General features: G+C 42.3%; 4 protein-coding genes and 1 pseudogene across 5 annotated transcripts; 1 reads left to right on the top strand and 4 right to left on the bottom strand.

Annotated features, from left to right (window-relative positions):
* Window positions 1-9,294: 9,294 nt before the first annotated feature.
* Window positions 9,295-9,816, bottom strand: LOC102782205 (histone H4). Its single transcript, XM_006806812.3, has one exon. The coding sequence runs from the start codon at window positions 9,810-9,812 to the stop codon at window positions 9,501-9,503; it is 312 nt and encodes a 103-aa protein (XP_006806875.1). The 5' UTR covers window positions 9,813-9,816; the 3' UTR covers window positions 9,295-9,500.
* A 1,367-nt stretch (window positions 9,817-11,183) lies between these two features.
* On the bottom strand, window positions 11,184-11,622 carry LOC148102371 (histone H3). Its single transcript, XM_087841426.1, has one exon. It carries the CDS (start codon window positions 11,604-11,606, stop codon window positions 11,196-11,198), a length of 411 nt encoding a protein of 136 aa, XP_087697552.1. The 5' UTR covers window positions 11,607-11,622; the 3' UTR covers window positions 11,184-11,195.
* Window positions 11,623-11,910: 288 nt separating this feature from the next.
* On the top strand, window positions 11,911-25,279 carry LOC102782501 (histone H2A). Of its 2 annotated transcripts, XM_087841427.1 has the most exons (2): window positions 11,911-12,329; window positions 25,135-25,279. In XM_087841427.1, exons 1-2 carry the CDS (start codon window positions 11,947-11,949, stop codon window positions 25,232-25,234), a joined length of 483 nt encoding a protein of 160 aa, XP_087697553.1. In that variant the 5' UTR covers window positions 11,911-11,946; the 3' UTR covers window positions 25,235-25,279. The 2 variants fall into 2 exon arrangements, with proteins under 2 accessions (XP_087697553.1, XP_006806876.1); XM_006806813.3 differs by lacking the exon at window positions 25,135-25,279 and having other exon boundaries at window positions 11,934-12,356.
* Window positions 15,443-16,170, bottom strand: LOC148102370 (histone H1 pseudogene; annotated as a pseudogene).
* LOC148102369 (histone H2B 1/2) lies at window positions 18,910-19,409 on the bottom strand. The gene has a single exon (XM_087842441.1). The coding sequence runs from the start codon at window positions 19,401-19,403 to the stop codon at window positions 19,029-19,031; it is 375 nt and encodes a 124-aa protein (XP_087698567.1). The 5' UTR covers window positions 19,404-19,409; the 3' UTR covers window positions 18,910-19,028.
* Window positions 25,280-25,615: the final 336 nt, after the last annotated feature.

Genomic DNA, 25,615 nt, shown 5'->3' with positions numbered 1-25,615 from the left:
TTTTCCCTTTCATTCTTTTTCTTTATTATTTTCTATAATATTTTGAAGCAAATTCAAATGATGTGCTCTTTAACTCGAATATGTTTTGGACCAAAACCGACCTCCAGGAGATCTCCTGGTGAAGGAAGACAATATCTGCCTGACTCGGGAAGACTTTTGGAGCCTGGGTTTGGAACGATCCATGGAATCTACTGTAAGTATATCCTGTTACTTTAGCTAATGTACAGCAAAGAAAATATCATGTAATGCAAGATTTAAAGAATAGTAACTGAAACCGTATTCTGTTGCTTTTTGCTGTTTCTTTCAGATTGGGAATGCTTGTCTGAAGATTGTTACATGTCTTTGTGCAGTTTCCCCCACAAAGTATCTGTTGTACTGGTACATTTTTTCTTTGGTTAGAGCCATGAATGGTTGTTGTTTATTGATTTTGGGTTTTTGTGTATGTGTGTTTCCTTTAGGGATATGATGTTCACATAGCTGACCTCTACGTCGTGGCCACCTGGAAGGATCCACAAGTCAACCTGCTTCGTTGCTTGTCAGTACGTTTTTTGTTGATTTTTCTCCTGCGTGTGCATTTTTACTAATTTGTACCAATACCTGTAGGAAAACTTTAGGTCCAAGAACATCCTGCTTTTTCCAGCTTGGAGCAGGCATGCAGGTGAAGCTGACCATTATCTGCTCTGTGTCAGTGCCCTTGGTCTTTCTCGCGCTGTGTTCTTTCATCTGATAGAAAATAATGGAGGTTGACATGTCATGTTTTCATGGATGATGCTAACATGTCCATTTCAGGCTATATTGGTAGCTGAGAGACAGATACTCTTTCTGGACTCACTTTGCCCTGATGGTTTTGGAGATTATCTCTACCGAGCCATATTTAGGTTGACACTAAAGAAATGACAAGTTTTTCTGGCCTTGTTCAATGGCCAAGTGTGTTCTTTGGCTAGATCATCTAAAAGCAGCCTCACTCTCAGGCTTAAAAGTTCAGGAGGGAGCCTCGTTCTTAGGCTACTTCATGATAGGGATGCACCGATACTGGTATCCGGTCCCATACGGTTCAAATGAAATTGTATCCATATCTTTTGTTAACCAATACCATGAACAGATACTTGAAATGTGGAAAATCAGTAAAAGTTTCACAGAAAATGTTTATTTTTCACTGTAAGGAAGAGGACTCCCTTACTACATTTATTTATATTATATTATCTGTGTAGCACTTTAGAGCACACCTTTCACTTTATTAAAAGCACTTTATCAAGCACTTTATTTAGCATTGCACTTTAACCATGGATTTGCACACAAGAAGTTTAAATATTTATTGACGATTTATTGGGAATTTTAAAATCAGTTGGTAGCCTTATTTCAGATCCTGCACAGCTGCTCCTCATCAAGGAATGTGGTGGTTGTCTATCAGAAGAGAAGAAGGGTGATTGAGATTGTGATTAAGGTTTACCAGTAAGGAAAACTAATGCAAGTGTGTGTGTGAAATCTAGGAATAAACGTGGTGCAAATAAGTGTTTGTAAGATAATGATTACTCACCTTTCTTGCTTGTGTCCACGTCAAGGTGTTTGGGCAAATGTTTCTCCAGGGGTCCAGACACCATTTAAATGTTCCGGGAGAGACCATTGGTAAAGAGTGTGGTGAATCTTTTTGTGCTTGGGTTTCTGGGTTTTTATAATATTGGGTTTGGTGTAACATGAAATTGTGAACTATTTATTAATATGAAAATGTGAAATGTATTTATGTATTTATTTATTCTAATTGATATATTGTATACTGTGGTGGAAGGTTGGGATTTAATAACTTACCTGAGAGTGGAATAATGGTTTAGTCTGTGACAGCTGAACATATTTAAGGCTGCCGGTTGTCATTAGAGGTGGATTTGTGCTGTGAAGAAGCTCGATGAGTTAATTGTTGTAATGTGAGCTGTATAGCAAATAAATACTTTTTGTTCCACTACACTTGTCTTGGTCCATCTCACTGTGTTTCCAGCCGCTAAGGGCCGCCTTGTTACAAGTGGTATCAGAAGTGTGTCACTCATGCCATAGTGAGAAAATGATGACAAGAGGTGGAAGAAAGGCAGGCCAAGAGGAGCAGCCTGATGAAGGAGTTGGAGCTTCATCTGAGCTAGAGGCCATGGCAGCAACAAGCCCTGAGGACAAATTGGAGGAGTTGACAGGGTTGGTGAAATCTCTTATGCGGTCTCAAGCAGCCAGAGACCAAAAGTGGGAGAAGGATTTGTCACGTCAGGAGCAAAGGTAGAAAGGCATGCAGCATCAATTTCAGCAAATCCAGTTACAAGTTAACGGTGTAATTGATAAGCCTGATCCACCAGAGGCACCAGCGCCACCTACAACATCTGAAGAACAAGAACACGGATTCAATGGTGAAGACATTCCAGTGGCCAGTGGGTCCAGGTCTTTAATTGAACCAAAACTTTTTCCTCTGTCAACAGAAGATGACATTGAACGTTTTCTGACTACGTTCGAAAGAATGGCAAACGTGTGTCGATGGTCCAGAGATGAGTGGGCTATTCGTTTGGATCCCCTGTTGACAGGTAAAGCCCGCACAGCCTACATTCTTATGGATTTAACAGACTGAGAATTATGATAAAGTGAAAGAGGCAATTCTGGCAAAATATGAGATCACTGCTGACACCTACAGACGCTTATTTATGCAGAAAGACACTACGGTCAGTATATGGCTCACTTATCTGTTTTTGTAGATAACGGAGAGAACATATGGGCACATAGCCTTCTGATAACTCACCTTTTATCTACTTCGTTTACAAAGGAGTTTCCTCCCTCATCTCTTATAGAAGAAATAAAATCATTATTACGTTTCTTTTTGGTTAACACCAATCATATAATCTTTATTACCATTTATATCACCTCCCATAGATTTTTGCATGTCAAATAATATTTCACTATTTACTTTTTCAATACTAACTTTAAGTTCTTCAATCTGGTTCTCTTCATCCTCTTTTCTAAATTTTTTATTCTTCAACAAAATATATTGATTTACTTGTTCGTTATACTTTATATTTTTTGCATAATTTATTTCTCTACATTTAAATTTGAAAAAGTTTCGCATACGTTCTTTCAGTATCTCCCACAATTGTATATCAGATGTTGTGAGTTTTTTAAGTTGCAAAACTTTCTCAATTTCTGCCTTTAATTCCAAAACTAGTGCCCCGTCACTTAGACAGCTCGTATTTAATTTCCAATAAGTGGAAGGGGGGTCAGTGCCACACAAAATCGTAGCTTTGACTACCTTATGATCAGAGAACTCAGTTACAAAATCATTATATCTTAAAGCTAAAATCTCGGAAGATATATAAATCCTATCTATTCTAGTTTTAGAGGATGAGTCAAACCTTGTAAAATGAGTTGTCTGAGGATTTAAGATCCTATATAAATCCCTAAGAGATGCGTCATTACATATTTTTGTAAGTAGTTTGCCTTCCCTGGACTCTTTGAATGTCGTATTAGCAATCCTATCATTCTCTTCCGTAACCATATTAAAATCCCCACATAAAACAGTATTAAATCCACATTCCAACAAATGTCTCATTTTCTTTAGCAATTGCATTTTCCTTGTTCTTTCGGGTGCGATATACACATTAATTAACTGGAACTTTTGACCACCATAATGGCAATCCACAAGTAAAAGCCGTCCTGGTATTATATCTTTTCTTTATGATATTCACATGAGTGTTTTTGAAGAAAAAGCCCACTCCGTCAGAGCTGTCTCCCCCTATCGATATTATTGAATGACCAGTATTCCACATTTTATTTAATTCATCTATATCTGCGTGTGTTTTTAATCTCATCTCTTGAAGGCACAAAATATCATAATCAAGCCTTTATAAAGAAATCAACCTTCCTTTTCCTGCTCTTTTCTGATTGAAGACCTCTAACATTAAATGTTATTATTTTAATGTTACTCATAGAGTAACATTAAAACATTTCACTAAAGGAAAGTCCATTTCAAAATTATTACCTCACGGAGGACTTGGCATATTATCCTTCCGCTTATCTTTTCCACAGCTAGAGGCAGAAACACTCCTTTTTCTGCCTCCTCTCATGTCCTCGTTGACAAGCTCATCAAGGGCCGGGTGACTTCCACTGAAGGAGGTCTTCCTTTTCTCTTTCGTTTCGTCAGGCAGAGCAGCAAAAGCCAGAGACGCCGCCTCTGTAAGAGGGGAGGATCCAAGGCCCTCGCCGTTGTCATCAGATGTCTTCTCACTGTCGATTTCCTCGTCATCACTATCGCTCTTGTTCTCGCCATCAGATGTCTCTATGACCAGGTTACCACCCAGCTCTTCATTACTCTCGTTACTTTTTTCACTTGACTGAGACAGTGGAGATGGTAACTCATCTTGGATAGGGCTAGGTTGGTTATCCTGATCATCCACTTGTGGATTATCTAATCCAAGCGAAACCGGGAGTGACAGTGAGACTGACGTCGGGGGAGGAGGAAGAGGAGGAGAGGGGGGAGCCTCTCTCTCCTGGGCATTCACGGGGGCATCCATTGCTTGAAAAGGATCCTCCAAAGACGGGAAATCCAAAGTGTCTGAAGGTCGAGGTTGTCGGGAAAACTTAAGTATGTTCACAAAAGACTTGGGGCATTTAAAGAAAGTGTGCCCTTTCAGACCACAAAGGGAGCATTCACTTTCATTATGACAACTTTTAGCCTTGTGGCCCAACTCACCGCACTTCCAACATTTAATTGTGGGGCATTCTCTCGCCTGGTGGTCTAAATCTTGGCAGATAAAACACCTCACTGTTTGTCCTGGATAAATAATCCTGCCATTATAGGGGCCCAACGAGTTGGAATTAGGAATGGAGATTATGTGTTACGCCCCAGTCTATGGGTACAGGAACGCAACATAAGTTTGAAAAGATTGCCCTTTACCATACACAGAGGGAAAAACAATTTCTTAGTGAACGGTGGTTTATTACTCTACACTGCAAAATGAAGCTCCGGGGTGAACAAAGGCCAAAATAACAAACAAAACAAGCTAAGTCAGGAGGTGCTGCTATCTAAAACCCTATGTGAAATCAAACCTCAAACAAAAGAAAAGCGCTACACCTAACTCCCTAACTGAAATAAACAGGAGAAAACAGTGCAAGGGAAAACAATAAGGCAGCTCACCCCTTCTGTTCCAGTGCTATTTACAATGAAAACTAATGTACACACTATATACAGAACTGAGAAAGTCACAGGTTTTGGAGGCCAGGGTCAGGTCTGCTGCTGCTGTCAGTGGCTGCCCCGGGACAACTGCTGGTGAGGGATTTTGAATGCGACCACATGATCAGCGGACCAATCGGCAGCCGTCAGCTCATCCAATCCGGGGCTTGCAAAGACTTAAAGACACAGACAAAAACAGCCACCAAAACAGATTATGGACAGGGCCATAACAATATGTCCAGCTTCATCTCTACGCATCCGAACTTTGTATTTTCGGACTCCATACAAGAATCGGAATTTATCCACAGGCTTGATGGGAGGTTGAAGAATCTCGCAATACCTTTTAAGATATTTTTTTTCTGGACTTTTAAGTCCAGAATTTAACAACAAGAGTCACTACCTCTATCTGGACAGAAGACTCCACTTGCCAGTCTTTCCATTTCGGGTGCGATGCGTTGGAAAAGGAAATCTCTAAGAAGCAACGTAAAGGCGCCTCTTGGGTGAAACACAGCTCAAAATCCCGTTTACTGGGAAGAGCGATGAAAGAGTATATATCTTGCACATTCACCCATGATGTTTGTAATAGCAGTTATGCAGCAACATAATCACGGGTCGGGGGATCCCCGTTTCCGATGTACTTAAGTCTCACCCATAAATTGCTGAAGTTAGAAGCAAACGATAATGGGGCATACGGGGGCATAATTACATAACTACTAATAACGGTCAGTAAACTCCACCCTTGCCTCTTCAACTCATTGTTAAGGTTTCTTCTTTGAACGAACAAAGTTACAGTGAAAAATAAACATTTTCTGTGAAACATTTACAGATTTTCCACATTTCAAGTATCTGTTCATGGTATTGGTTAACAAAAAATATGGATACGATTTCATTTGAACCGCATGGGACCGGATACCAGTATCGGTGCATCCCTATCATGAAGTAGCCTAAGAACGAGGCTCCCTCCTGAACTTTTAAGCCTGAGAATGAGGCTGCTTTTAGATGATCTAGCCAAAGAACACACTTGGCCATTAAACAAGGCCAGAAAAACTTGTCATTTCTTTAGTGTCAACCTAAATATGGCTCGGTAGAGATAATCTCCAAAACCATCAGGGCGAAGTGAGTCCAGAAAGAGTATCTGTCTCTCAGCTACCAATATAGCCTGAAATGGACATGTTAGCATCATCCATGAAAACATGACATGTCAACCTCCATTATTTTCTATCAGATGAAAGAACACAGCGCGAGAAAGACCAAGGGCACTGACACAGAGCAGATAATGGTCAGCTTCACCTGCATGCCTGCTCCAAGCTGGAAAAAGCAGGATGTCCTTGGACCTAAAGTTTTCCTACAGGTATTGGTACAAATGAGTAAAAATGCACACACAGGAGAAAAATCAACAAAAAACGTACTGGCAAGCAACGAAGCAGGTTGACTTGTGGATCCTTCCAGGTGGCCACGACGTAGAGGTCAGCAATGTGAACATCTTTTCCCTAAAGGAAACACACATACACAAAAACCCAAAATCAATAAACAACAACCATTCATGGCTTTAACCAAAGAAAAAATGTACCAGTACAACAGATACTTTGTTACATGTCTTTGTGCAGTTTCCCCCACAATCTTCAGGCAAGCATTCCCAATCAAGAAACAGCAAAAAGCAACAGAATACGGTTTCAGTTACTATTCTTTAAATCTTGCATTACATGATATTTTCTTTGCTGTACATTAGCTAAAGTAACAGGATATACTTACAGTAGATTCCATGGATCGTTCCAAACCCAGGCTCCAAAAGTCTTCCCGAGTCAGGCAGATATTGTTTTCCTTCACTAGGAGATCTCCTTTGGTCCAAAACATATTTGAGCTAAAGAGCACATCATTTGAATTTGCTTCAAAATATTATAGAAAATAATAAAGAAAAAGAATGAAAGGGAAAATACTAAATAAGGCTGGAATTACTCTCATGCTTCAGCAATTCTAAAAGCATCAACGACTTTGACTTATAAAGATTTAACATGACTGCACAGAAATGCGCCTTACCAGACTGGACTGAAGAGGTTCCAAGTCTTTCTGCCACTTTGCTCCTGGACTGGCATACTGATGATCAATCTGCCATTCCGGAGTCCCATACGAGTGGTCCAGGAGAAACTTCCTCTCAGTTGGTGGATCTGATAATATGCAAATATGTGGCATGACATACAAACTTTAATCCATTTTTAACATTAAATCAAAATGTAATTGCAACTACTTATTGCATGTCATACTCTTACTTTTTGATCTGTGGTAGTTCTTCAGCCTGGACACGTTTACCTTCTGGCAAGTTACTCCCTTCACAATAGTGGCCACCCCCTTTGGCGTGATGCTGGCCATAAAGGTGTTGGCTCAATAATGCATCTCCAGTGCGTCGTCTCTTTGGATCACCTGACAAAAGAACATCATCACCTGCTTGAACAACACACTGTCTTACCTGCTTCCTTTTCCGTGTTCCAAAGGTCTTCTTCTGGGTGTCCTGTGCCCTCTCAATGTTGCGAAGAACCTAAAAAAAATTACACAAAAATCAGAGTGAGAAATAAAAATATTTATTATTCACCAAGTTGCCGTGGAAATGCTCAATCTGTAAACAGAGAAAAGCTATCTACTACAGCAGAAAAAGTGTTGAATACACAATAAAAATGAGAATTGTATCAACCATATTTTCCCTTTTTTCCTAAACAAATCTCCTTTCCCTGTCAGCCAGCCCCCTTCAAATGTACAGACCGTTTCATTCAGAACTGTCATCTCCTCAACTCTTGTGTCGATGTCCTCTTCAGGGTTTGCAACCTCAAAGTCATCGTCCATGGGACAGGCGTTCATCACAGCAGGAAGATGTGGATGTCTCACTAAGCGAACCGTACGATTTGTTCTTCAAAGTTTGGTCTCCCTTGCTTTTTTATTTGCCAGACGAATGGTCCCAATTGTTGAGAGGGACCAGTTGTCTTTAGTGTGCCTCCAGGTAAATTGGAAGTCAGCACAAAGGATGGGAGTTCACATTTGTCTCTTATCTTTAGAAATCTGTGGGTGAAAAGATTGTAAATACTTGAGGGGTTTTCCTTCTGGTGGTGGGGGGGTCTTTCTCTCCTCCTTTTCCCATATATGTGTTTTGTTTGTCTCCTTATTTATGAAGAAAGAGTCCTTTTATGATCTACAACTTACTTTTATTATTCAATCTTAGCCAGCCGGAAGAACGAGTATCTCACCGCTTCTTAGCTCGCATGCCCATGTTAACAGATATGGCCGCCTTGTGGTATGGCATGAAACTACGTTAATTTACAGCAACAGCTGCTGATGTATTTGTAAATGTATGTAATGATTTGTAAATGTATGGGATTCTGTTTTTTGTTTTGCTTTCACTTTGTGCTGATAATGAATAAAAACTGTTGAATCACAAAGAGGTTTGGATAATTAGCACATTCCCTAGAACTGTTTCAGCTGCTTGACGGGCTTAATTCAGTGCAATGTACAACAAAATGAAAAAAAGTGTTTTTAATGTTGATAATCAAAGGTTCCCATCTGTTTTGCACCGGTTTTTAATCTTTCTCGGAGTTTGTGTCATCAGAATTGTTGTACACAGTCAAGGCTAGAGACAGTTTTGAGTAAGTTCAAACGTAAATATTTAAATGAGAGACTAAATGTCTGAAAAGGTAGGAATTCATTAATTTAGCGCAGGCTTATTGTGAGCTGAAAGTAGAAAAAGTAAAAGACAGAGCGGCTGCTCTCTCACTGCTGATTGAGTCAGTGGAGCCTCAGGCAGCAGTCATGTTTATGGCAGTAATCCTTTGAAGCAGCCTGTATATAATTACACTTACTACCTCCTTCCTTTAATACAAAATATTTGTTAGCCACGTGGTACATTGAGCTTTGTGCAGTGAAGTTCTGGACAAAAATAAGTTGCAAACACATTCAGAATTTGAGTGTGCTACACGAATAGTTGTTTATTTGGAAGCAGGTGACGAGGGAGGTGTTATGCAGAGAATAAAGGTGTGGCAGTAAGCTGAGAATATTGTCATTTCTGCCTGAACACTCCCAAAAAAAAAAAAAAAAAAAAAAAACACCACCCCACAAACAACAACCACACAGCAACTACTGTAGAGCTGTATCACACATGAAAAGCTTTTGCAATACAGGTACCAAGTGAGATTGTCCATTTCTATGAAAATCTGTTTGATAGAGCTTGACAAGACACAGATAAAAGAGATAGGATGAGCTCTACGGAAGAGATGGGTGGCCCTGAAAAGGACCTTTGTTGTCGTTTTTGTTGATGAGTGCTGTGAGCTTAACCACCAAAGCCGTACAGAGTGCGGCCCTGTCTCTTGAGAGCGTACACCACATCCATGGCGGTGACGGTCTTTCTCTTGGCGTGCTCTGTGTAGGTGACGGCGTCACGGATGACGTTCTCCAGAAAGACCTTCAAGACGCCACGGGTCTCCTCGTAGATGAGACCAGAAATACGCTTGACACCACCACGGCGAGCCAGGCGGCGGATAGCTGGCTTAGTGATGCCCTGGATGTTATCACGCAGCACCTTACGGTGACGCTTTGCGCCTCCTTTGCCGAGTCCTTTACCTCCCTTCCCGCGACCACTCATTTTGGTTGTTCAGAAACGAATGTGAAGGGTTGCTTGGCGGACTCCTGAATTTACATGTGATTTGAGGACGTAAAAGAAAACAGGAGTGCTTGAAACTACGGCCATCTACTGGCCTTTGTCGGAAATGAGGAACAGCATGACTGTGCCTGGGGTGCAGTAGCTGTGTACTGTACACGATATGAGATTGAGTACTACATGTGTCACAGAGACAATCCAACAGTTTTCCAGTTAATATGTTTATTAAAGGCCAATAAGCAGTGGTGCCTCCAACGGAGCCAGAAAAGGGGGGAAAGGTCATGCCATGAAATATTATTAGTTGTCCCCAGATCAACTAGGTTGTTAATGCGGTTTTACCTTGAAACTCTGAATTCCAGAACTTCCATAATCAATGTATTTTTAGAAGTGTGTTTATATTGGCTTTGCTACATGCAATAGCATTGACAGATGATGGCAACAGATTATTCAGAATGTCAACAGTATATTTTCTGACTTGAAAGTGGCGGCGAGTCATACTGTGGGAGCACTATATCTATGATGTCTACTTGACTGGACTGTTGTGGACAGCTTCACAGTATAATTTTTGTGTATGTTATCAATGTGAAAGTGTGAAGAGAGTTTGTGCAGTGAGATTAGTTGAACAGAGTTGCCAAAAGTCAGCTGTTGGTGTTGGAGGTGGGATCAATGCAACATCAGCGATGTGGCCTAGGTATTGTATCAACGGCAGCGGAACATGACGATGTTGTGTTTCCATGCTCAAAGTTACTTCAAAGAATTATTTTAAATGATTATTTTTTTTATATATCTTTGGGGAGTGAAAAAAAAACAAAAAAAAAAAACGCACCTTTGAACTGAACATGAACTGTGAAAAATATCTGATCCATGTTAGGCTTATTGTTATGTACATTCATAGTTTATAGCCAATTTACACAACAGGTTACCAAAGATACTTTAGAGCAGGGGTGTCAATGATATGGCATAGTGTAAAGCACTCCAATGTGACCAGCGTTGGGAAATACTAAGTAAAAGAGGGAGACATTTTCTAATTGTAACTGTATGTGTAGTTTTGGTGCTGATGAAGCCCCATAATACCTGGTACACAGGAATTAAGAATGATTGTCATTTACTATAGAAGTAGTAGTTGTACTGTAAGTAATGTAAAGTTGTGTGTAGCAGGAAAGAATTGTAAGTAGTGGTGCTTAGATTACGTTACTGGATGGCACCTTCATGCCAAGAATATGGCTTCTATTATATTAAAAAAAACAAATCAAGAACATTGTGCTGTCTTGTATAAGATGAATGTTATTGTAAGAAAGGAGCGCGCTCTCAGTGTGAGTGTGTTGGCTCTGAAAAGAGCCGTTGTTTGAAGGAGTGCGTGCAGACAGCTTAAGCCCTCTCTCCGCGGATGCGGCGAGCCAGCTGAATGTCTTTGGGCATGATGGTGACCCTCTTGGCGTGAATGGCGCACAGGTTGGTGTCCTCGAAGAGTCCGACCAGGTAAGCCTCGCTGGCCTCCTGCAGAGCCATGACAGCGGAGCTCTGGAAGCGCAAGTCGGTCTTGAAATCCTGAGCGATCTCGCGGACCAGGCGCTGGAAGGGCAGCTTGCGAATGAGCAGCTCGGTGGACTTCTGGTAACGGCGGATCTCGCGCAGAGCCACGGTGCCGGGCCTGTAACGGTGAGGCTTCTTGACGCCTCCGGTGGCCGGGGCGCTCTTACGAGCGGCCTTGGTGGCCAGCTGCTTCCTGGGGGCTTTGCCGCCAGTGGATTTGCGAGCGGTCTGCTTGGTTCTTGCCATTCTTTCTCTCTTTACTTTTCCTGTGTTCAGAACAGAAAATGTAACAAGCGGAGGAGACTCGCCGCTCTTAAAGTGTGTGACTGGCTGTGACGCGGTGCCGCTTCGGCTCGTGATTGGTGAGGGGCTTCACGTGGTGCTCAGCCCCGCTCAGAGGAGCACCGCCCCGCCTGAGTGTGTGCTGCTCATTGGAGGAAGGTGCTTTGAAACGCGCGCTGCCGCGAGCCTGTCTGCGATTGGTGTGTGACGAAGCTGCCCGCGCTCTGCGGAAATATAAGCCAGGCTCGGCGCCGATCGGGCCACATTTCCTTTGAGTGTTAACACTGCGAAGAGAAGTTACAAGATGAGTGGTCGTGGCAAAACCGGAGGCAAAGCCAGAGCGAAGGCTAAGACCCGCTCATCCCGTGCCGGGCTGCAGTTCCCCGTCGGTCGTGTCCACAGGCTGCTGCGCAAAGGCAACTATGCGGAGCGCGTGGGTGCCGGCGCCCCTGTCTACCTGGCAGCTGTGCTCGAGTACTTGACCGCTGAGATCCTCGAGCTGGCTGGCAACGCAGCCCGCGACAACAAGAAGACTCGTATCATCCCACGTCACCTGCAGCTGGCTGTGCGCAACGACGAGGAGCTCAACAAGCTCCTTGGCGGAGTTACCATCGCCCAGGGAGGTGTGCTGCCCAACATCCAGGCCGTGCTGCTGCCCAAGAAGACCGAGAAGCCTGCCAAGGCCAAGTAAATGCCAAAGCCTCTGCTTCACGCTCCAAACAAATCAACAAAGGCTCTTATCAGAGCCACACACTTCTTTCTGAGCAAATATCCTCGTGGCTCTTTATCTGCTATATGGAAGTGTGTGTGTGTGTGTGTGTGTGTGTGTGTGTGTGTGTGTGTGTGTGTGTGTGTGTGTGTGTGTGTGTGTGTGTGTGTTCATCACCTTTTAGTTACTTACTACATATTAGTCTTACAAAATTATTCCAGAAAATATTTCTTTTCAGCAACACTTTTTCTTGGATCAAAACCACTTGCAGTCTCTCTCGCAGCGTGATCGATGCCCGTGCCTTTTTCACCTCCGTTAGCTTGCATCTTTCACAAATCTGTCACTTTATTCTAACAAACTTGCTCAAGTCAAAACATCACCTTCAACACAACTGACTACATCACCTTTTTACGCTCTTAACAAATCGGAGCTACTCATTACTCATATGCTAACTACGGCCGTAGAAATGCATCATGGTTGACATTAAAAGCAGATCCTAAGCTCGTGGAAACAGACACGACGTGGTTCATGACACATGTTCCCTCTAATTTTTCATGTGTCTGAGCGAACACACAAACTCCCTGAGTGGACACTTGGACCACTGTGAGCAACAGCTGACGTGTGCACTGTGGTCACGCAGACATCGAATCCATCCAAGTTACATGTTTATTAAAATAATCAAATTACAGCATTTGTTAGACTACTTTTAATTAAGTGCTTTAGCCCCACTTACAATGAAAATAAAAAAAATCTTGTTCATGACCTGTGTAGTATGTTAACACTATTGGAAGTAAAAATAACTTGAACTCCAACTTTGAAAAGACAATTTTTTTTTTAAATATAAAGCTCTGACTTGTATGATGAGTCTGTGGTCTGGGAGAGAGTCTGTAACTCTGTCTCCAAAATACAGCATATAATGACCAATGTTGGGCAATTAATTATATAGTTACTTCTTCAAAAAAGTAACTGAGTTATGCAAACAAAGTTTGTTGCAGCTGTTTATCTAAAAATGCAGTCAAAGCGTTTTTTAAATAAACATTTCAAACTATTTACAGAACAATCAGCTGTTCTGCATCAAATCTGATGCCACACAAATTATTTGTTTCACTCCAAAAAGTAATTTCTGTCCACTGTGAGATAAAGGAGAACAACAGCCTGATCCCTGCAGGCCTGACAGCAGCAGATGTATCACTGCTGTAACACCTGTAACATTCAGCAGTCGCCTCATTGTTCTGACACACACAACATAACTATTGACTACACTACACACTAACTACACACTAACTACACAAGATTTGCGCTAAACGTCGCAAATCTCTCACATCCCAAAACATTCCTAAAACTTTTCCCCTTCCTAAACAACTGTTGCCATATCATTTTTTAATTGGTTGACATGGTACATTTTTCGACCAATAGGAAAGGGTGGAGTTTTTTGGTTTTGTTTTTGCTCACAGGTGGAGAGTGTTTTCCTTATAAAATGTCGTTTTTGCCGTTTCTTCCCACAGTAAATAAACAACGATAGTATTCAGGAAGAAAACCAAACATTGCAGATATTTTTTTTATCATAACTCTGGTTTTACGTGAATGAAAACTGGAATAAAGTCCACACTTTTTCTGTCTGTCCTGCTCACATCTCCAATGCTTGTACACGTTGTCATTAACGTCAGCCACGCCGCTTTGCTCGCTAAAACACCGGTGTCAGCACATAAGGACGCTGTCATAGCCTGTCATCGACGTTGATTAGCTGCGTATATACGAATGTGAATCACATTATTGGCTGGACTATGGGATAAGGTGGCATCGTTCTAATCCCATACAGGAGCAGCCAGTCACTTACTGACTAACACTGCAAAACAGAATTGTTAAAGTTTTAATTTTAATTTCAATTCAGGTTAGATTTTTTTTTTTGTGCGCAACGCAGATTTTCTGTGCGCAGAGACTGTGCCAGCAATGCGCAATTACGCACGCGCGCAGCTTAGAGGGAACATTGTTCATGACACATGAGGCAAGACCACAAACTTTGTCAAACGCAAAAGCCATAACACAGAGGAGGTGGAGGGGGACGTGTGGTGGACGTACTCTGGTGCTGCAGGAACTTTCCAGGTGCAGAGGGAGGAAAATGTGGAGCCGTTTGCGACGTGTTCAGCGCTGCTGCTGAATTTGGGAAATTTTGGAAAGTCACTTCCGTCTAGGCTTAGGTTTTTGTGTCTATATTTTGAAATAATGGGAATTCCCCCGCATCCTTAACGCCAAGGAAGCCCATTTGTTGAAATGTACAGTAATCAAAATGGTCATGACATTAGTCATGAAATAAATACATGCGACAATAAATAGCTGCATGGGTTCAGCTTGGAGTAAAGTGTGTGCTTGAAATCACCTAATATCCGTTCAACTGGCCTAGATTTAGTCCGGTCGGGTTGTAGAGTGGAGCATTTAATTTGATGATATTGTCTCGGTATTCTTAAAATATACAGTGTGTTTCCACTAAAACAGCCGATTAGAAATAAAAATAGAAGAGAAAAATATTCCATACGTAGATAATAACATGCATCTATTAATTTATTTCCAGTCATATTTGTTGTTTACTAAAAAAAGTGTAGGTGATGAGTTTTAAAGGTTTCTTGTATTATAATGCTTCATAGTAAGAGATAAGAAGTGATGTGATGTATTGACTATGAAGGTATGACTGTAAACATAGTTGTAGATTTGTGAAGACACAGCACTCGTGTACATGTGACTGTTGCCACCACAAACACGTGACCCTATACTGTGTTCTCTGCATCCGATGCATTGTTGTGCTGATCATCACCTGCGCACACGTACACACACACACACCCCTCCTGAGCACTTTCAATTTTTAAGGGTTGTCTTACAGTATGTTTTGCACCAAGTATCGCAGCAATTTCCTAATGTCATAACCCCCCGTTTGGCAATAAAACTCTTTGTGATCGTGAAATGTGAGCCATGATAGTAATACAAGCTGCAAGTGTTATGAGAAAAAAAAACCCAAAAAGTATCTTATGTTGCTTCAACAATAATGTTATTATTGTGAATAATAATAATAATAATAATAATAATAATGAGTGTTGCGTGATTGTGAGGAAGGAGCTCTGGCGTGTTGCTGTGGTGGCTCTGAGAAGAGCCGTTGTTGAGTGCGAGGAGAGAGTGTTGGCAGCCAGCTCACTTCTTCTTGGCTGCTGTGGCCGCCTTCTTGACTTTGGGCTTGGCGGGCTTCTTGGCGGGGGCTTTCTTAGCTGCGGCGGGCTTCTTGGTGACCTTCTTGGGGCTCTTGGCCGGCGCCTTCTTGGGGCTCTTGGTGGGCTTCTTGGCCGCCGCAGCGGGCTTCTTGGCCTTCTTGGGGGACTTCTTAGCAGCTGCGGGCTTCTTTGCTGCCTTCTTGGGGGACTTTTTAGCGGCTGCTGCCGGCTTCTTGGCTTTGGCAGCGGCGGGCTTCTTGGCTTTGGGAGCGGCTTTCTTTGCGGGCTTCTTGGCTTTGCTGTCGGTAGGCTTCTTGTTCATCTTGAAGGATCCGGAGGCCCCGGTGCCCTTGGTCTGCACCAGAGTGCCCTTGGCCACCAGGCTCTTGATGGCGGTCTTGACGCGGGCCTTGTTCTTGTCCACATCGTAGCCTCCGGCAGTCAGAGCTTTCTTGAGAGCGGCTGTGGACACGCCGCTGCGCTCCTTGGAAGCGGCCACGGCTTTCACGATCAACTCGCCCACGCTGGGGCCCACCTTCTTCGGCTTGGAAGCCGCCGTCTTCTTCTTGGTCGCCTTGGCCGGGGCGGCGGCAGCAGCAGGTGCGGGTGCTTCCTCTGACATTTTTCCCTTTCGCTTGTGATCGAGAGTCACGGTGCAGTGATGGCAACTCGGAAGCGTCAAGCTGCACTTAAACGCACCATGAGAACCGTGGAGAGTGAATGTAGCGCGCGCCGCTCTCGCGTGCGCCACGCAATGCTTCAGTTTGTGTTTCGTGTCTCGGGATCAAAGAGCTCAAAGTGAGTGTGTGAGCAGCACTGCAGGCCGACAGTGGAGCAGTCCACAGCGGACCAGTGTTGCCAACTTAGCGACTTTGTCGCTATATTTAGCGAGTTTTCAGACCCCCTAGCGACTTTTTTCCCAAGAAAAGTCTCTAAAAAAAGACGTGAAAGCGCATATCGCTTTTACTCTCAACAAGCAGCGGGTGCTGTAACGCAGTCAGTTCTTCTTTTACTCTTATGCTGTTTTGTGGATCAGGTTTAAAACTACTTATAAACACACACACACAAAGTAACTCCACCAGAGTGCCTATTTCGGGTCACTTTTGCCGGTCCAAGCCCGGGTAAAGGAGCAGGGTTGGAATTGTGACATTACAAAAAACAATAATTGCTAAAAGAAATTTAATTTGTAGTTCTAAATAAACTCTAAATGCATTTAGGACGTTTTTTGCTCACTTTATGTCTCGTCCACGATGTTATTTCTCTCTCCAGCAGCATAGGTTACAATTACATTAGCATGACCAATTATGCAAATTATGTGATGACGTCATTTAGCGACTTCTAGCGACTTTTAGGACAACCAATAGCGATTTTCCTTACTGAGGAGTTGGCAACACTGCAGCGGACTCGTGTCTCCTCGGGCAGGCCTCGTGTCGGGCTCTGGTGCTCTCTGCTCTTGCTTTGTGGAGCCTCCAAAGCTCAGCGACTCAGTGCGGAGCTCAGCGCTGCTCGGCGGCTTTTTGCGCTCTTTTCTTTCCTAAAACAAAGGAGCCGCAGCAGAGCTCCGTGAAAAGCCCTTTTCCAGCTCAGACACATGTTCGTTCGCGCACTCCGAGTTAAAAGCGGCATCTGGTGAGCGCAGCTGTGGGACAAAGTGACGCCGCGAACTCCCAGCAAACACACCGATGCAGCTGGAGGCCCACGGAGCAGCGAGACTTGTGTGAGAGCTGCTCACTTCTAACCAAAGCACAGCGGCCTCGAGTTTCACTCACGTTGTTGTATATCAGAAATCACCATTAGTTAGTCACCTTACGGCAGCTCGCTTCCACACTTTGGCCCTGATCTCTTAGTCTGCATCAGTCTGTTTCCTTCCAGCTACAGTTACCGAGCAGATAGATATATACACTTTTATACCCTTTAAACACCACAGGAAATCATTCCTCCTGTACAACTCCTCCATCTTATTCACAGCACTTGCTACAATAGTTGTACTATCTAAAGGCATATAGAAAGGTGGCTACGGAGCCAACAAATGATGAATTAGATTGAAGATAGCTTTGATGGAAATTCCTCTTTAAGCATCGCTTGGAAAGCTGGATGCGTAGGACACAGCAGAGCCTGCCTGTGGGATAGGCAGTATAGGAAAATGGTAAAGATGCCTTCCATCCAGGGGTACCACAAGTGGGGGAAGAGAGAACACATTGGACTCCTTTTCTTATAATAATAAATAAGAAAAATTAATAACTTAATATAAAAAATGATATTAATGGTAGTAATTCATACCTTTCCTAGTATCCATTTGGGCATCTAATGTTTGCCCTCTAATAGTCCAAACAAACCACACCTTTATCATAGTTGTTAGTCTAGTTGTGTGATTATAGTGTTAACGTGCACATCATCAAGTCAAGTGGCTTTATTGTCATTTCAACCATGTGCAGTGGTACAGTATAGTGTTCTTCCAAGACCACTATGGTGCTACATAGGACAATCGACACAGGACCACATAAAGTGCAAATGTACAACATAAGAAAAACTGCAACCCCAGATCAGAACAATACAGACAAATTGATACTAAAGTTTAAGTTTACTGCTTCTTTGGATTCTGCTATGCAAAATTTTTGTGAAATGACAAACTTAACTTTGGATATCAGGAAAAAAAAAAAAAACAAAACAAAAAACACACACACACTAAAATGAGTTAACTGGCCAGAGCAACATTTGTGTTCAGGTACTTTATGGAAAAAGTACTGTTTTCAATTAGTTTGTGTTTTTGAATTTGCTTTGTGTTGAATACATTTGGAAATCAGAATATATATATTAAAAAAAAAAAAAAAAAAAAAATATAATAATAATAATAATAATAATAATAACAATAACAACAACCCCTTACCCCAAGGGGCAATGAAGATACAATGGAGCAGCATGATGTTGACGACAAGGACAGGGCATAAACAGGCAATAAAGAATGAGATAAATACACAGCATATATAGTTTTAAAATGAAAGCGACTGAATAGGTGAATAAATAACTCCGTGACTAAAAGTGAATGGGCAGTACAAAAAAAAAAAAAAAAAAAAAGAGTTTAGAGTAGTTTATGTTTACCGGTGTGGGAAATGGTGTTAAGGGTTTGAGTTAAAAAGCAGAGTGGCTTTGGGACAGAGGTGGCTCTCCTCCTCTGTCCTGCAGGAAACGCAGCGGAGGCGTCGCCCGCAGGGGAGCCATTGAAATGCACGTAAAGACTGTCAAATGTAAAGTGGCATTAATGTTGTATTTGTAGTTACTTTGTCATCGTTCCACAAAACACACAGGAGACGACATTTCCTGAGTCGGAGTCAATGTAGCACTTAGTGACAAAGCAGCATTTCCGCGATTGCAGTAGTTGGCAACATTGTAACTGCACGTTTGAAGGGAGATCGTATGCTCTTCAGGACAAAGTGTGTGGCTCTGAAAAGAGCCGTTGGGTTGACTGACAGCAGGATCAGTTTACTTGGAGCTGGTGTACTTGGTGACGGCCTTGGTGCCCTCAGACACGGCGTGCTTGGCCAACTCACCGGGGAGCAGCAGGCGCACTGCGGTCTGGATCTCCCTGGACGTGATGGTGGAGCGTTTGTTGTAGTGGGCCAGGCGAGAGGCCTCGGCAGCGATGCGCTCGAAGATGTCGTTGACAAATGAGTTCATGATGCTCATGGCCTTGGACGAGATCCCGGTGTCGGGGTGGACCTGCTTCAGCACCTTGTACACGTAGATGGCGTAGCTCTCCTTCCTGGTCTTTCTCTTCTTCTTGCCGCCCTTGCCGGCGGTCTTGGTCACGGCTTTCTTAGAGCCCTTCTTGGGCGCGGACTTTGCGGGTTCAGGCATTTTGTTTCTTCGATACTCTGCAGCAACGAATGAGCTGTGTGACAGAGAGCAGCTCGCTTTATACAGGCTGTATGCTAATATCACTGCGCAGGCCCTCGGCTCTCATTGGCTGAGCTGCACAGTGGGCCGGACATTGTGTTGGAGGAAATCTATGAATTGTGCTACAACAGGCGCGCGTCTAACAAAGAAGTGGTCTGTGTGATCGTTTCCTCATTTGCTGGAACGGTCACTTGTATTAAATGAGCAGTAAATGTAGTGCTCTGTGTGGCAAATATGGAGGAGTTAGGGAGACACAGACTGGAAGCAAGAATATGCTTAAGATGTGATTACAGTCTACAGTAGTGAATTGGGCCTCAGCAGCAGCAGTGTTTCTTTGGAGCAGTGAGCTTTGTTATCTTCACACCATGCTGGCGTTTTCAGAGTGATGATGACATTTAAGAACTGTAGAACACTCGATGCTGACGAGCTTACGAAGCGCAGTAGTTTTGAAACGCTGCTCTGAAGCGTGCTTGAAATGGCTCATGTCACGTGTAACCAACATGTTGATGTGTTTCACTGCAGTTTCAACAGCTGCAGTGAAAGCGCTTCAAATAAATGAAGCGCTTTCATTTATTTATATATTACTATCAGTATGTATCAGTTCAACTCTACAAGAATCTTGATGATGTATTTCCTTACAAGAAATCAATGTGCATCTCACTAACAGCTACTCAGATTTAGCACTCTTAACATCATTAGTCAGCCTAGTTATGGGCATAGTTATGCTGTGACAACACAGTAAAGTGTGGCTATGATAATGATACTCAAGTCAAAGAATTCATGTTAATTTTCCAAATTATATTATATATTATATCCAAGGTGGGTAAGAAGATCTAAAAAAAGATCATTTGTGACCTTCGCTGACACCATTTCTTTACTCTGATGAGTTCTGAAGCCTTACTGAAAGTCTTCAAATCAGCCATTCTTCTGTAGATGATGAGTTAACCGTTTTACAACTACTCTTTCAGGAATTTTTGAGAAAGTGGTTGATTACTGCCAGCTTGAAGGCTTGAACAGTCCTGTAGGTCTAAATGACATGTTGATGGTTTGGAGGAAGTAATCACCAAAGCTAACTCAAAAGACCAATTGGATAAAAAGAGTCTAAATACAAATCAAATTAAGCTGAAATGTTAGTTTTTCCACTAATGAATTTTCAGCACCAACAAATATATTTCTGTTTATATTATAGGTTAAAAAGCAGTCTGAATTATTCTTAATGAGGTATTCACAAATTTACAGGTGTATTACTCTGTACAGCTTCCATATTTTGAAAATAATATCACAAAGCATCAAGATATGTTGCTTATATGCTAAGGCAGCAGCTTAAAGACTCGTGATAATAGCTCAACATGCTTGTTTAGTTTCCTGCAGCTGACCACGATTCAGACTGAACCATGACTGGAAACTATTGCAGATGTCTATTTAAAAAGCATCAACAATTCGAAGGTAAACTTTTGTGCTCAATAATCTGTTAGTATACAGAGTTTATTCTTTGTCAGGTCACACGTCAGCTGTCAGCAAAACCGTTACGGTGTGGTTTGCTGGGGCAGCAGCATTTCTGCTGGGGACAGAAAGAGACTGAACAGACTGATCTGGAGGGCAAGCTCTGTTCTAGGATGCCCTCTGGGCCCACTGAAGGTGGTGAGCGACAGGAGAATGGTGACTAAGCTCTCATCCCTGTTGGACAACATCTCCCACCTCATGCAGGAGACTCTGACAGGATTGGGATCAGGACAAGCGTGTTTGCTTGACATCTATAAGCCATGTTGGCTTGACTTATTTTTGCAGTCCAATTCAATTGCCATTTCATGCCAAACATCATCCCATCTTGTGCATCTATTAGTATTCCAAAAAAACACATGAGAAGTGGAAAATATATAATTATGTCATGCAAAATCCTTCCAACCAATTTACAATCACTCCAAGATCTTCACTGTAGGCCTTAATTTCCTGTCTATTTGAGTATCCATGTTGGTCATGTTGGCTAGGGGCTTCACTTTGTGCAGTGTCTCCTAAATTGATGGTGTGCCCCATTTACATGGAAGATATTGTTTGATTTGAGTGACAAATGAAATAAATCCATTTTTGAGATCCCTTCCCAGATGCCTTAATGCCCACTCACATCCTGGGCCATCTGACCTCAGGGAATCACATGATAGGATGGGGCCAGGTTTCACAATGAGCTCACCTGAAACCTTGGCTGATTGAGACCTACACCCGTTTTCACACCTTGGCTCATGTGATTAGGTAGAGGATCATTAGGTGGTCCATTGTCCCTCATGGGGGGAAACGCCCACATATTGCCATGGCTGGTACATCAGCACACTGACACTAAAGATAAATTGTGCCTAATGCGGTCGTTAAGTCTGACGTCACTAGCCGTGTCTGGGCCTAAACTCCGCTGCAGGTCCATATATCAAATGATCACTATGGCATTACTGAGAGTTGAAAAACTGTCTAAAGTCTTTCATCTTTAATAAAATGACCAGCTTTCTGCTCTACCAGGTGTAACAATTGAGTTTAACATCCAGGCATCCATGAAAACGGAATTTATGACATTTAACGGAGTTAGAAGTTAGCAGGAAGTTAGCTCGCTAGCTTCTATCTAAATACAATATAGCATGTCCTGACTGCGGGGTTTTGGAAACAAATTAAAACGTACAGCTCTGTTATCACTTCCAACATAAATGAAGACAGAAACTAAACAGCAGTGACGTTTGTAGGGTTACTGAAGTTTGGCTAGCTGGTATATAATGATGTGCTACGTGACCGCTAGCAAACAGCTATGTTAGCATAATATAAACAAGCTAACTGTTTTTCCACTCGATAAAAGTTAACGTGAGTGTTCTCGGTGGTCAGGAACAAATGTAATCGCATGGCAGGATGCTGTAAAAGGACCAAACTTCAGCCAGGAGAACAACTGAGATAATCCATCCACAATACGAGGTTAGTCATTCATATACTGCTGCATGGGCTGGGCTGTAGCTACATCCTGTGGTTTTAAAAACTGAGCTTAAATAAATGATTAGCGGTAATAAAAGCCGAGGGAGGTCAACAGTGATCACTGACTGTTTTAGGAGCTTTTTGAGATTAAATAGAAGAAAATACAAAACATTAAACATGTTAACAACACAAAAGCCATATTAAACGCAGACTAGGATTTGTCACGTCATTGCTTAACAACCGGATAGGATCATAGCCAGAACAATATGAAAAAAACACCATTATACTATGTGCTGGTATAAGAATGCAATGGCTTCTGAAATCCTTCCAAACAGTTACAGCTCAATATCTCACTGGTAGAAATGTTTCATCAACATATCTTTATTACGCAGCTCATTCATCCATTCTCTGCCAGACTGCAGAAAGTATTTATAGTGGTTGTTCATGCTGAGCACACTCCCTGGAGTACTACACGTGACCTAGCCCTTTGAAATGTGACAGCCAGCAATTTGCCATCTACAATTCTGGATCCTGTCATTAGTAAATACCCCCCCCCCCCCCCCCCCCCCCCAGACTCAGTCTTCATGTGAGTGTTCTGCATTACTGTCTGCCAAATGGTGGTTGGAAAAAAAACATTTGGGAAAATTTAACAGTGTGACTCTCTAACTTTGCAACATTGGGCACCAAAGGTAAAAGTGGCAGATCAGAGGCCCTGATCAAAGTCTCGTCATTCTGGCTAACATTAATTCCTCTTTGAATTAATCTGAATGACCCTTTGAATGACTCATGAAGAACAAATGCTTTGTTCTTCATGAGTTTTCTTTTCATTCACAGAGCACATCAGTTCACAACATCAAGTTTATCACCAGAAAATGTTGAGGTAAGGAGTGAAGTTTGGTCTAGATGCTTTGAAAAGATTCAGTACCATAAACCATGTGCATATAACCTGTGCCCCAGACTACATCTTTGTTTGTCTTTTTCTCATGAAGCCATGAAGAGGCAAAATTAAAAGAGGAACTAGTCACCCATCAAGCAGAAGTCTTTATCTTATCTTCATCTCCAAATGACACCAAGCCACAGCTCACCCAGCTCATGCTGGGTCATGCAGCAATAGTTTATTTCCCCATAAATGGTAAATGGCCTGCATTTGTATAGCGCTTTAATCAGTCCCTAAGGACCCCAAAGCGCTTTACACTACATTCAGTCATTCACCCATTCACACACACACATTCACACACTGGCAATGGCAGCTACATTGTAGCCACAGCTGCCCTGGGGCACACTGACAGAGGCGAGGCTGCCGGACACTGGCGCCACCAGGCCCTCTGACCACCACCAGTAGGCAAACACAACACATACACATGTAAAACACTGCGAATGTTTTCCATATCTACTTAAGTTTTGTCTAATTTCTTCATCCATCTGTTTCCTGTTCATGTCTTTTCAGTAATCTACAGAACTATAGCCCTCACGTCTGAAGTCATGAAGTGTTTTGAGCGGAAAGTGTCGCAGCACACCAGAAACTGTCCATCCCCCTCCCTCGACCCCTACCAGTTTGCTTACAGAGCAAATAGGTCAACCTAGGACACCATCACCATCACCCCACACTGAGGCTGAGCCATCTGGAGAAGTGAGGATGCTCTTCGTGTGCTACAGCTCAGCATCAACACCATAAGCCTATATTTATTTTGTTTCCTCTCACGTAATGAAAAGCAGAAACATGCTGTTTGATAAGACTCACTTATAATCCTGCACTGAATTCTTTTTGTTGCTCCCATCATGAGCAAAACTTGACAGAAAAAAACATGAACAATAGCTGCTTTTACTAAAACAGAGGAGACACAAGGTTTCAGAAACAACTGACGCAATGCACAGACTGTCAGAGTTATGAAAATGAGTCACTGTGGGTTATTGCATGTTGTTTATTGTAGGTCTTATCCTTGTGTTAATCAGTATATTCTGCTTTTATGGCATATTATGACCAAGAAGTCTAATAAGTGTTTTGAGAGCAATGATGCAAACAGGTTGCAATTTTGTAGTATGCACAAGAGATAGAGAAGGATTTCTTAATTTATATCTTTTATGCTGTCATCATTTCTGTTCAATTGTTTTCTGTTTGAACTCCCAGAGCAAAACATTTTCTCTTCCTAAACTTAAATTGTTTAAAAATGTCTGCAAATTACTTTAGAAATTTAAAGTAATCTGTGAAATCCTAAAAAGCTGATTCTGTTCATGTGGACAAAACGTTTTTAGTGGGAGAAACATTTCCTGTTAAATCCAGAATTGAATTCAAAATCCTGCTCCTCACATACAAGGTCTTAAATAATCAGGCCCCATCTTATCTTAATGACCTTGTAGTACCATATCACCCTATTAGAGCACTTCGCTCCCGCTCTGCAGGCCTACTTGTTGTTCCTAGAGTATTTAAAAGTAGAATGGGAGGCAGAGCCTTCAGTTTTCAGGCCCCTCTTCTGTGGAACCAGCTTCCAGTTTGGATTCGGGAGACAGACACTATCTCTACTTTTAAGATTAGGCTTAAAACTTTCCTTTTTGCTAAAGCATATAGTTAGGGCTGGACCAGGTGACCCTGAATCCTCCCTTAGTTATGCTGCAATAGACGTAGGCTGCCGGGGGATTCCCATGATGCATTGAGTTTTTCCTTTCCAGTCACCTTTCTCACTCACTATGTGTTAACAGACCTCTCTGCATTGAATCATATCTGTTATTAATCTCTGTCTCTCTTCCACAGCATGTCTTTATCCTGTCTTCCTTCTCTCACCCCAACCGGTCGCAGCAGATGGCCCCGCCCCTCCCTGAGCCTGGTTCTGCCGGAGGTTTCTTCCTGTTAAAAGGGAGTTTTTCCTTCCCACTGTCGCCAAAGTACTTGCTCATAGGGGGTCATATGATTGTTGGGTTTTTCTCTGTATCTATGAAGCGCCTTGAGGCGACTTTTGTTGTGATTTGGCGCTATATAAATAAAATTGAATTGAATTGAATTGAATTCATCACTCATCCTAGTGATGAGTCCTTACAGTGAAAATATATAAACATGATTCCAGCAGCAAACAGAGAAAATAAAATTAACATTTCTTCAAAAAATTATGCACTGTAACTGCAATAACACCTCGCATGTCCATAGCTTCTTTTCCAGCTTTTAGTTTAGCTATTATCTTTATCTCTGTTTTCTGTGCATTGTTCTCTGCATCTCTGCAAAAACATCTTAGTCATGA

Source organism: Neolamprologus brichardi, chromosome 6 (assembly GCF_056152115.1).
Source record: "Neolamprologus brichardi isolate AB-2024 chromosome 6, ASM5615211v1, whole genome shotgun sequence".
Classification (NCBI taxonomy): domain Eukaryota; kingdom Metazoa; phylum Chordata; class Actinopteri; order Cichliformes; family Cichlidae; genus Neolamprologus; species Neolamprologus brichardi.
This window is presented reverse-complemented; position numbering and strand designations above follow the sequence as displayed.